Genomic DNA, 12,795 nt, shown 5'->3' on the forward strand with positions numbered 1-12,795 from the left:
TCTGTTGAATGTTAGCTCAATTTTGGAAGTAAGCAGGAAGAATAGAAATTATTTTCCCATTTTCTGTTAAAAAAACCTCCCAGCACTTTGTGATTCACTAAACATTACCAGTAAAATACTGCTCCAACATCTTCAGTGAGCCACGAGAATTTAAGGATTTCACAGGGAACAGCTGGAAAAAGGATACTTTTTTTTTTCCTTTCCCTGGAGGGGAAACGTATGCCTTTAGTGAATTACTTTTCACAGAGCAGCTGGGATTAATTCTTATTTTATAAACTTGGTACTTCACCTTTCGAATAACCTACCTCTGCATTCAAGGGTACAGGACATCAAAAGATGATGACAGATCTCTAAGACAGTCACAAAGCATGCATCGCACTTCTGCCCCTATCAAGACCGCTCCCAATATGAACAGAGCAATTTCAGAAGCACGACTTCCTACTGCTTTTCCTTTTGGGTCTTAATGGTTTAATCTTTTGAACCACCATTTCTCACAGTGATATGAAAAGCATTAATACATTATGTATGTTCTCAAGGGTGACACCCTTACCTTTGCTTTATCTCGCATTGAACCCTTCCCAAGCACAGATATCTTAGCACCAGTTTCTTCCTGAAGTCTCTTGATGGTGTTGCCTTGAGGTCCCAAAATCTTTCCAACAAAGTTGAACTGTAAATGAAGGAAAAAAAAAAAAATTATCTCCAGAGCTCAGTAGCCTTAACAAAAGGTTTTCTGAAGGTTATGCGGGCTGACAAAAAATGTAGCCACTCCATTTTCTCTTCACCTCAGCAAAAAATACAGACCAAAAAATACAAAGGAAAATTTAAGTTCCAGAACATTCTTTTCTGTAGAAATGTTCCACCAGAAAATCCAGCTAAATTGACTCATATAAAGCATTTAATTCTAACATCTACTCTCCAGTAGTTTTACAGGCAGCAAGTCTTAAAAGAGTTAAATGAGTTTTTAACTGTAAAACACAAAGCTCTACAGATGGGAGTATCTATTCTAGTAATAAAAGATCACAACTCTGCATCGCCATTTAGCTTTATCCCAAGACATTCTAGAAATGTAATATATTAGAAATAAGATCCTGCAAGCTTGCATAGGAAAAATTTCATAGCGATCGTGGAACACTGGTATAACTCCTGATGACACTTTGACAGCTACTGTCTCAAAGTCAGCCATAAAATCCACAGAAAATAAGCAAATCACAGAGATTCAGTAAGCTATTTTCTGGCCCTCACCTTGGGGTACTGTTTGACAGGTATCAGAACTCGTTCTTTCAGTTTCATATTCTTGTGGGAAAATAAATCCAGGTAGTTCTCTTCCTCATCCTTCTTTGTTGTTTCACCCTTCTGCATTTTTTCAATTTCTAAACAAGATAAAAATAGGGCTGCTTATATTCCTCAAACAAGCATCATTTTAGAGTTTGAATTATGACAGGACATACCACCCTCATTCTCTGTGAATATATGAACGTTTCTAATTGTATTAATGGAATCTGGACAGAGGCTACCTCTTTATAGTGCTAGCCCAGCTTGCCTCTTCCTCCCTTCACATCTAGGATTCCAGAAGGCCAAAACCGGGATAACGAACAAAAATAAGAACAAACAGTAGAGAATGCCCTACAAATAACTTCAACAGGTAACAGTAGGAAACTGCCAGTACAGTTCTGCGTGTCGCTTCTGCTGTGTCTTCCCCTGTCAGTCCCCAACCTCACGCCCCCACCGCAAACGCAGCACCCACGTGTAGGCTCCTAAACCTACAAAGGAACCAGCCCCAACTACGCTTAACTGCATATGCCTGCTCTAATGCAGCAGCCGTCAGCAAATCAGGCAAATTCTTAATCATTCAAGCTGCTGCACTATTTGAAATCTGTAATTTCATTAGCGGTGCCAACAAGTACTGACACTACGAATTTCAGTGACGTTGAAAACATTCCTAATAAACAGAAGCTCAAACGAGTGACATCCTAGAGGATGGTCTGGATTATGAAATTCTTATAAGCTGCATTTCATTCCATGAATGCAACTTCATCACACAAGCAATTCATAACGGGGTTTTTAAGTTGTAAGCCTGAGGCACATAGCCATAAAAACGAGTGTCAGAAGTCCTTAACTTGATGCAGGCGATGCAACTACAAATTTTCGTCTCTCAAAATAAGGTTCTGATTTTTAATTGTATATTGTGAATTACAGAATCTTGGAAAAACACTGATGTAGCGTGACTGAACTGAAGGCATGCTGCAGCCTGAGGGAGATCTGGAACAAAGTCCAAATAACCTTCTGGAAGTAGGTCATTAAGGTAGGCCAATCAGGAACTAGTCCACAAACACCTCAAATCTGGCTAGAAATTAAACTTCCACTGAGAGATGGCAGGAGACAGTTACCTCATATAACAGACAACCCAAATGGAGAAAAACGAACATCATCTTCAAGGCAGGCTCCTACAGTCATTAATGCACTTTCCCTTGTACAAGAATAACACCCAATTTTTTTCATAAGAACACAGCCCATAGCTCACTGGCTTTTCTTTTCCAGAGATGTCTGCTCACGTACAGTTTTTATTTAATGGCCAACAACTAGATGACAAGTTCCCCCAAATTTGGAGCCAATCCATTATTACCGATTTCAAATATCTGATGAACCATTATGCACTCTTTGGTCCAACTAACAAGAAGCTGTCACACCATACAGAGCCATCACAAATTATTATTTACAGATGCTTATTAGGAGAGGAGCGTGACCCTTCCTTAAAAATTAAACTGTGTCATTTCAACAGCAAACCCAAGAACTATAAATATTTCTTCTGAGTCGAAAGTGCTCTAAATACAACTTCTCACATCTCAGGGGAAAGAGAGACACTTTCACAAGATTACACACATAACTGGATTAAAGCTGCAAGACAAAACTGAAACTGAAGACTGCTTAGTCATTACCAGAATTTAAAGAGGGCAGCTGCAATATCTTGTGTTTCCTGTGACTTCTGTCCATGTCAGAAACCATATGCTTCAGACTAAACATTCATGTTTACAGTCTCGGAAGACCCGCATATCAGATAGTTGAGGTATTATCCACCTAGTAATATTCTAGTATCATCCAAACAAAAATAGAAACAATGGGTTACCATCATCCTTCTGACCGGATTGCCAAACACAGCCTCAGGGGCTGAAAAGCATCTTTCAAATAATGCAGATCACAAGGAAGTCAAGCGACTAGAGGTGCAACCAAAAAACCCCACCACCTTAAGAAAACACCATCAAATGATCAATGTTTTAATTTTTCAGTTATGGACACAGTAATATAAATTGTTTTTTAGAGATCTAAATATAGAACTTGGAGATCGTGTTGCATAATTATGAAAAAAAGCCTAAATTTTGTATTTCTACTTGCAACAGTACTTTGGCTCCCTTACAGAAGTGTTACCATGACTCCTTAGTTTAAAAAAATTACCGGATCTAATCGCTTTGAAAAAAAGATGGCTTGATTTTTGCTTTAAAAAGAAATGATTTCCTGAAGACACTGCAAATATGAAAAACTCAGAAGTTCAAGCACTGTCAAATTTATAAAGTAACCAAAAGAGCTGGCTGCCTTCATTAGTTTTTTGTAGCTCTTTAATTTTAGCTACAAGAACAGATCAGATAATCAAGATTTGGAAGCTAAAGATTGCACTGGTGGCCTCATCCTTTGGTTTCAGGCATAGCTTTAGACCCTGTAATGCAATGCAATTACTTCGCAAATATTTTGGTTCTCCAGAAACAGTGAGTGAGTGAATTTCCGAAATTGCATTCTGCATATTAACAAGAAGTGTTTTCTATGCACACATCGAGAATAAAACCACCCTAACACTTTCTTCCTGTAAATTAAACTACCCAGAGGCATCTTCTACCTTGTCAAAACACAACGCAATCAGATGTAAGCCTCTGCAAATCAGTGAATCACAGTTCACACCAACCACACCGCAAAACCCATTTTGCCTCCTGCAACAGTAGCAACGACATCTGGGAATCTGCCTGCAAGGGCAACAAATAATTAACCATTTGCTAAAAATATAATAATAACAATAAAAAAAAAGCATTGGATCCACCGTCACCACGTCTTCAAACGAAATACAAAACACAGGAGAAGCAAAAACCCTGCACAGCAGAATAACTCTTCAGTTCTCAATTTAGGTCAGCGCGGGTGACCTAGCAGTCCCCTTCACACCTTCAGAACAAACTCCAAGTCTGGAAATAGGTGTGAAGGAGGACTGAAAGCATGCCACTCGTGACGTGTCCTACTGCTCCGGATTCCAGCGTTATCTGTATGCATTCTGGCTACGCAACATGAAGCAGTACTGAATGAACTGATGAGTGGTAGCAGTTTGTCAGACCACTTACTGATATGAAGGAGAAGCGTACATATACCTTGAGGGATTAAGCATGCCTCATTTCAGTGCTGATTTTTTAAAGCCGTGTCAGAAGTGCAGCAGAAGGTTACCTTCTTGCCACGGGGAATGTCAGCAGTCTGGCGGCATGTGTGGCAGTGGTTTCCAGGACTTCATGTGGGGCAGTGATTGCATTGTCTCAGAAGAAATCCTAAGGGGTAGGTAAAGGGGGTTGGTAACACCGCTGCTTCACAAGGAGGAGGCTAAGCAGCCACAGTGCTACTCCTGATCTAAGCCCAAGCTCTTCCTTAACAAAAAATAAAACATATTAAACATTGTCCTGCAGCACACTCGTGCTCTGTAAGCAGAGACACATTCCGTTTATTCATAACACTGCGAGTATTACCTTAACGGTACAATAATACTGACCCCGTGCCCGCCCTCCCCCAAAAAAACACCAAAACCCCAAGAGTTTGGGGATGGGAGCCTCTGGAAGAAAGCCCCCTCTCTCCTACACTACTGCTCCGCAGCTGGTTTGATTTCACAGGAGAGGAAGCAGGGACCTGTTCCTGGATGGACTCTGCCAACAGTGGAAGCTGTAGAATTTGGCAAGCCCGACCCCACTGCTTCCCTCCCGCTTTCTGCTGAAATACCCTCACCCTGCTCCAGCCTGTATGCTGGGATTCATATGCAGACAGCTCTGCTTTGGAGCTTTTGGCTGAGAAGAAAGGGGACTGCCACTAGCACAGGGAAAAGGGCCACAGGGAAGAAACGAAACACTGCTCAAGCATGAGGCAGGGAGGAGAAAGCCTGGAGGTGAGCTATGAGAAATGGCACAGGTAGCGAAGGCTCCCGGGAGAGAAGTGGGAGGAGGTAGAGTCACAGCAGTGACAGGCAGGCTAGCATCAGCATCAAATAATGTTGGCATGGCTTAGCAATACATACATTCAAAAATGCAACAGCAAAATGGTATTAGCATATCACAGTCTGCGACATCTGGGCACAAGTTCAAGGCAGCAGTTGCAGCTGCTTGGGGGGGGGGGTAGGGCATACACTTGGAAACACAGAAATTCAGATAATCTTCTCCATTTCAGGCTAGTCTTAACTCCACGCGCAGCAAACTTCAGGACATTGTATTGCTTTGGGTTACAGGCAGTTTCTCATCACCCCTGTGACCTCAGCCCATCGCTAATCCCACTATTTGGTTCCTTGGCAAGTCACTCCGGCAAGGCCACCGCCCATCCATCTGACTTTCCCATGCAGCCCTTTTTCCTTCCTAGGAACACACACAGACTGAATGAACCTGGCACAAGAACCGACACGGTCAGCAGGGGATTCTGTTTAAGAGTCCTCCAACACCTCAAGCTGCTCCCTGCTTTGCAACATGTTGCTCGGCGCTCCCTCCCTTCACGGGTCCTGCTCTAATACCCTACCCACGGCTCCAAATCCACCCCTCGCCACCCATCTCCATCCCTCACGGCTCCATGCATCTGGGGATGTACGGGGTTGCATTTAACATCAGGATCAGCTAGATGCTAGCTATATAGAAACTTGTTCATGGAATGACATAGCTCACATATCTATTTGCAGCATAGGAAGCTCAGAGATGACCAGCTCTTTTCACTTGGAGTTTCCTCATGAAATAAAAATAGCTAAGATTACCACAAGAATTAAAAAAAAAAAAACCTACGCCTAGCTAACTCACTGGTGAATGTCACCCGTCTTCCCAATGCACGCAAGCAGAGAGGACTGTGCCGTTCAAAACACTGGCATCTCCTCCTGCTCTCCCCGCAGCAGATGGAGGGCATAAATCACAGCGAGGAAAAAGGGGTTTCTTGTTCCTATGGAAGAGGAAGGTCACGCAGCCCCCAAATCACAGGTGTGAGGAAACATGGATCACATTCTAAGGTGCAAGAAATCCCAGTTTTCAGTTTCTGTTCAGGGTGCTGGGTAAGAAACCTTAAAACATAGCCACTTTACTGCCTTTTCATCACACAGTACATCTTTCAGGAATCAGTACCACATTGCTGTGCTGCCCTTCACCTCACTCCTAAATAATGCTAATTTTCTCTAGAAACGCTAAGAATGACAGAAGTATTTTGAACTACTTTTACAGATTGTTTTTAAAGAACTTTTATTTTCAATGTGGAACTCCCGTAGGGCCCCCTCCCAGAGGCAGGCAGGACAAGCAACTTGCACTCCTGAAAAAAGGCTGGAATAGGAATACTGCTGACATTGGATAATCAGTCATTTCTTCGTCTGGAAGTCATTTTCCTTAAGTTGTGCTGGCCATATGCATCACAATCTTTGGCCCAGAGCTAAATTCCAAAGTAAGTTTTACAGCAGTTTCTCCAACATGACATCCCCAAAGGGTGCCACGGCAGTTGCAGAATTCTGAACAATCCAGATCAGTTTGGGGTCATCTGTGCAAAAAGATTTAGTCACCGAAAACCACCGTATTATGTCATATTATCTCTCACGAGCTTCCTGCTCAGATCATCCTGAATTCGGACTGCTAGTGAATGCTCCCAAAGGACAGCAATTTCCAAAATACCCCAAGCAAGCACAAAACATCTGGAGCTCTTCCAATGATCAATTTTAAGTCTCATGAAGCTGCAGTCTACTATCAGCAATTTTCAAATTAATGAAAAAACCTCATAAATCCTTGTTATGCCACTCAAGTGAACGAAGCTTTACTAAGTGGGCTGAGAACACTGTTCTTTGTGTGGGAATTAGCAAACTCCTTATGTTTCATTTCACTGGAAGGCATTATCACTGAGCTGTCAAGCATCAGCTGGCTAAAGGGTTTTTATTAATGAAAAACATTAATTTGATTGCAAATCGGATTATAAAACTAATTTATTTAGATCAAGATGTCCATGAGTGATGCCAAGTTACCCATGATGATATACCTCAGTTCCTTGCACAATGGGAGACAGCAATTCCTAGGAATGATTTCCTCCATTAAAGGGTGAGCTAATAAAGTATCTAGCACTGCACCAACTATGGCAATACTATACATTTTAAAGACTTGAAAAGGCAAAAAAAATAAATCATTTCAAAGCAGAATGGTAAATACCAGAGCGCAAAGCACTCTGCTCATCTGCAGATTGAATTCCTGCGCTAGGTACCTCCCAGCTTCCCCCTAGACGCACATAAAGCAGCAAGTGGTGGCAAATATTTTAACTCCTTTCATTTGAAGCTGACTACGGTGTCTTGAGGCAGCTGAACCTACTTGAGAGAAGCACCGACCGTGGGTGCGCAGTGGAGATAGGGAAGAATCAGAGCTGCCAGGCGACTGGGCAGTGGTGATGGGGAAGGAGAAGGCCAGTCTGGGCACAGAACAAAGACTGCCATTTCCATTCCCTACTTAGGTTCATCAGAAGCATGAAACAAGCTCTAATACAGATTACCAGAGGGGAAAAATCAAAGAGCTCAGTACCCGTGCCTCACAGGGGCTCAAGCACACACAGGTAGAAAACCCCGGCTATACAGTTCTCTTCAGTCCCCTCGCTCCCCAGGGATGGGAACAACCAATATAACCGCCTACCGCGTTTTAAAAAGAAACTTCTGGGTCTGCGTTCAATCCGGCCCAGGCCCTGCATTAAACACTGGGCTAAAGAGAGATTAAATAACAGAAATATCTAAACTTCAACCCCCCGGGGTCGCAGCTCGCACCAGGCAGGGCTGCCAGAAAGGGTCGGCGCAAAGGACGCCCCAGCGAGGGGCTGCCCGGGGGTCCCTCATCCCTCACAAGGGGGTCCCTAGGAGCTGCCTCGGATCCTGCCCGCCCCAGCGTGCACGGAGGGGGGCCCTGCCCGGGGGTTCCACCTTGCCCAGTCCCCCGTACCTGCTGTGAGAAGCTGCATGGCGTGCGTGAAGGACGGGTCGAGGCTGTCCTTCTCGGCCATCAGCTCGGGCAGGTACTTGTTCTCCGGCTCCATCTTGACAGAGGCCCCGGGCAGCAGCGGGGTGGGGGCGGCGGCGGGGGCCTGAGCGGCCGAGGCGGCTGCCGTGGCGCTGGGCGGCAGGAGCGGCGGCGGCTGCGCCCCGGTGGCGGCCCCGCGGCCCCCCCCGCCACGGGGCGGCCGCCGCAGTGGGGGTGCCCCTTGCCGAGCGCCGCCGGGGCCCGGCCCCCGGCCCAGGCGGGCGGCGGGGTCGTCGCGGCGCTGCATGGGGCGGGGGGCGGCGGGCGGCGACGGGGCGAGCAGGCGCGGAGCGGAGCGGGCCGAGCGGCGCTGCCACACCGTCCGCCGCAGCGCCAGGGCCGGAAGTGAGGGGCCGGAAGGACCGCCCCCTGCCCCCCTGCCGGCTCCCGCGCGGCCACCTCGCGCACCTCTGCGCCTGCGCAGGGCGCCGCGCGGCCCGCCCCCCACGTGCGCACGCGCGCTCCCCCACGGCGGGCTTCGGCGGCGCCGCGCTCCCCGGGCGCATGCGCAGTGCTGGGCCCGTGGGAGAGGGAGCGAGCCACGTGTGTAGGGAGCACACCCGCCGTTATTCCTGCGCATGCGCAGGCCCGCCGGCGTGACATTAGTCACAGGCTGGTGCGAGAATGAGCCTCCGGCCGGCTCACGGCGCCTGCGCGCTACTGTAGCGCATGCGCAGCGGCTGCCCGCGCCAGGCCCGGGAGGCTGCCGCGCCTGCGCCCCCCGCGCTTCCTCTAGGCGGCAGCGCTGAGGCATGGAGGGCGCTGTGGGGGCTTGGGCCGGGGGCGAGAGGGGCAGCGCTGCTCCCCCGCCTGGCCTCCGCAGGGACGGTAAGCCAGCGCGGCCTGCCTCGGGGGCTGGGCCCATGGCCGGCCTGCGCTCGCAGAGCTGCCCTGGGGTAAGGGGTCATGGCACCACCCGTGTGGGAGCAGTTTTCCCCCTCCGGCCTTCATAGCTCTGCCCTGAAGTACAGGGCCGTGGCAGCTCCCGTGTGGGAGCTGAGCCTTCTTCCTCCCCTTGTAGCCCTGCCTTGTGCTATAGGCCATGGCAGTGCCTGTGTGGGACCTGAGCTTTTCTCTTTCTCCCTTCATAGCTCTGCCCCGCAGTATAGGGCCGTGGCAGTCCCTGTGTGGGAGCTGAGCTTTCCTCTTCCTCCCTTCACAGCCCTGCAGGGCTGTGACAGCACCCGCTGGGAAGGCAACCCCTTGGCGTACATGTCAGGTTGGCCCTGTGCTTTAGAGAGAACAATTTATTTCTGTGTGGCAGGTGATATCGCACGGTGTTGAAGAGGGAAGAACAAGAGTCTTACCAGCTACAATTATTGGAGGTTAAGGAGCTCCATTTCAAGATGCTGGGGTGGAGCTAGTCTTGTCTGCAGTTTTGAAACCCAGCAAAGTGGCATTGAACAGTTTTTCAGTCAGGGTGATTGCAAATGTGAAAACCCTAGTGTGCGGGCAGCAGTTATTTAACTGGCATACAGGATACATTTCAGGCACTACAGCTCCTTAATTTAGTATCAGATGTGGCTTTTTGTTAGTAATTTGACAGTCACAGCACAAGAACATGGGATAATTTGTAAAATTACACATATGCTTTAGCCTGCTAAGGAAGTGTGTGATTCTTATTTGATCTTTCAATATCTTGTGACAGACCACTGCTGTAACAGCCCCTTCTGTGCAGAGCTGAAGCTGATGTTCATGGACAGATGTAACCTCCAATGTCATCAGGTAATGGCCTGAACCTCGCCCTTGTCCCTCTTGCCTCCAGGGTGCCGTTTCCAAACGGCCCCCCCCCGAACCTGTGCAAACCTGTCACTCAGTGGTCAACGGCTGCACAAAATTACTCCCCTGTGTAAGGAAGCTCCTGCTATCGATAGCTTCAGAGCAGCGTGTGTCCCTGCTCTGTGTGTGTGATCTGCTCCTCCTTTGTCAGTTCCCTCCTCATTCACATACTGTTTCTTTTTCCTTCACCCCTGTTGTGTACCTTCAATGTCATTCTTGCATATTTTCCACTGAGATTCTCTTTCCCTGCCTGCCATCCCTGTCTCATCCTTACTCACAGCTGCGTCACTTGTAAATGCCATGGCACCTTCCCAGAGCTGGGATGAACAAAGTCTCTTTCCTGGTAACGGGCTGTCATTGCCCCAGGGTTTCCACCTGCTGCCGCAGCCATGCTCTCTGAGCCCACACGGCTCCCATCTTCCCACCACTTCTACTGTGCTCACGGAGCTGTGGGTGGCAGCAGTCATTAGCTATTTGATTTGGACCCATTCCTCAAAGAACTTCAGAAAAAAAAAATAAAATTTGTGACTCCTTTAGAGTGTGTTTCAGTTTTTAGAGCTGGGTTGCCTGCTGGGACCCTGGACTGGAAATTAGGAAATCTGGGACCATTTTCCACTATTTCCCAGGCTTACTCAGTGAATCTGGACACTTTACTTAACCAGTCAGTTCACAATCTGTGAATTAAGTAACTTCCACCATCATTCTTCATATTGTCTGGTCTGCTCAGGGTGTAAAGGGGCTGAGACATTCCTTTGTTATTACCTTACGCAGCCTACAGAGAGAGCAGCGAAGCCCTGAGCTTGGCCAGAGTCTCCAGCTGCTTCAGAAATAGTCACTGGGCATAAAATGGACACGTTTTCCTTCCAGACAGCGCCAGGCTGAGGGCAGAGAAGTGAAGTGTTTTCCTCTAGCTGAAAATAGGAGATGGTGTGTGTTTTGGGCCATCCTTGCTTTGTCTTCCCAGTGTTTGTTCCTCTGTGAATGTCTTCTGGGAGCAGCTGATGGCTGGTGTGGATGCAATTGCTTCTGACTGGACTGTTCATCAGCTCCTGGAGCAAATGCCTTTGTTTTGCTGCAGAAGAGGAAGAGGCCCAGCAGCCTGGAGCACTTGATATTGTGCGTTATGCAAATGGCTGTGCGTCAGAGGCAGGGCTGCCTGCTCTGCTGCTGCCTGCTCAGGCGAGAGGCCCTGCGGAGGGCTTCCCGTGGGAGCAGAGAACAGAGGAACTCTTGTTCCAGCTCTTGCTGGTGCTGCTTCCAGCACAGTTGCCCGCTTGCTGGGCTGGGCCAGCAGCAGCAATGCCCGTGGGAATGGTCTGTGTCCCGTGGTTCTGTCCTTTGCTTCTGTATTTATCTCAGCTGGCTGAAAAGGACACGTTAGTCCGTGGCTCCAAATGAAGGTACTTGTTACAGGGGATTAGTAAATGGTAACCTCAGAGATGCTAACCCTGCTGTTATTAGGGATCTTTGGGAGCCTCAGTGATTTTCATCCCATGGCTAAATGTTTCTTCTCCCAGGAGGCCAGAGCAATTGCAGAGCCAGAGCCCTGTGCCACGTCCCGATGCTGGGGCAGGCTGCCGCGGTCCTTGCAGCCACTCTCCGTCAGCGGGGCAGCTTTTTGGGGAGAAAACATCACTCCGTGCTCAGGAAAGCCTTGCCTTGGCCCAGCTGAGGGCGTCTCCGTGCCGGCTCCACGTGGCATTTTGTCGGCCTGCCTCGGCTGGGTGGTGTTGGTTCCCCAAGCACGGTCGCACCCTTGCCGAGACAGGCGATGCTGGGAGGGGCCCGGGGCTGGCACCTTGGGTGGCCCAAGGCCACGCAGTCGGGCCAGTCTTCGGCCAAGCGTGGGGCGTCCTACGGGCCAGCATCCTGCCGCCACCACCACACTGAGTCACCGTGTCCGGTGCTCCGCCCCGGAGCAGGGAACCGGATCAATAGGGCATTCACGTAGTTCGGCCCCGAGGGCCCGCTCCCCCTGCGCTCTCAGCCGTGCCGGGGCTGTAAACGCCGGTGCTTCCCCCAGGGCTCCTTCCCCCGGGACGCTCGGCCGCCAGCCCGCGTCCGCCGGTGCGGGCAGGGGAAGCGGAAGCCGTGGGAAGCGCCGGGTGGGCCGAACCACTGAGCGAGGCGGGGGGGGGGGGGGGGGGGGAGGGGGAAGCGGCCTGTACCACTGCTGCTGTGCACTGGCGGGGAGGGGGGATGTGGTGGGTTGCTGCCGTGGAAGGGTCCGCACGTGCGGCCGGAGGGCTGGTCCAAGTGCGCTGGAGCGGCGAGGGGGGACCGGGGTGTACCAAGATGGCTGGGGACAGTAGGGCGGCGCGGTTCGCTTCGTGCCGCGGTCGCAGCCGGGGGCGGGCAAGTGGGGCAGGGCGAGCCCCCCCGGGTTCTTGGGCCGTATTAGGAAGGGCCATACCAATGCCCAAGGGGGGAAAGAGGGCTATACCAATGTTGCCTCCCTCGCGGGGGTGCGTGGGGATGTCGAAGGCCTGTTTCACCAGCGCCGGGATGGAGGAAGCCGTTCCCCGCAGCGCGGTGAGGAGGACCCGGCTGCTCGCACGGCAAACCGCGACAGTGAGGAGGGAGGCCGCCCCAACGCTTCTCACGCCGCGGTCGGCATACCTCCAGCACCCCCGCTGCTCTGCGGGTGGACACGCCCGGCGTGTTAAAGCGGAGCGGGGGGAGGGGGGGCGGACCGTACCAATGCCGGATGTGGGTGTGAGGCGGG

General features: G+C 49.8%; 1 protein-coding gene across 8 annotated transcripts in view; it reads right to left on the reverse strand.

Moving 5' to 3' along the window:
* Window positions 1-8,656, reverse strand: part of KHDRBS1 (KH RNA binding domain containing, signal transduction associated 1) — a 23,308-nt gene extending 14,652 nt beyond the window's left edge. For all 8 annotated transcript variants that reach the window (XM_080379383.1, XM_080379382.1, XM_080379381.1 and 5 more), the window contains exons 1-3: window positions 8,214-8,656; window positions 1,243-1,370; window positions 551-667 (exon numbers count right to left, since the gene is read on the reverse strand). In XM_080379383.1, coding sequence (XP_080235509.1) covers window positions 551-667; window positions 1,243-1,370; window positions 8,214-8,538 — 570 coding nt within the window. In that variant the 5' untranslated portion in view covers window positions 8,539-8,656. The remainder of the gene's footprint in view (window positions 1-550; window positions 668-1,242; window positions 1,371-8,213) is intronic.
* Window positions 8,657-12,795: the final 4,139 nt, after the last annotated feature.

Source organism: Falco punctatus (genome assembly GCF_963210335.1).
Source record: "Falco punctatus genome assembly, chromosome: 3".
Lineage (NCBI taxonomy): Eukaryota > Metazoa > Chordata > Aves > Falconiformes > Falconidae > Falco > Falco punctatus.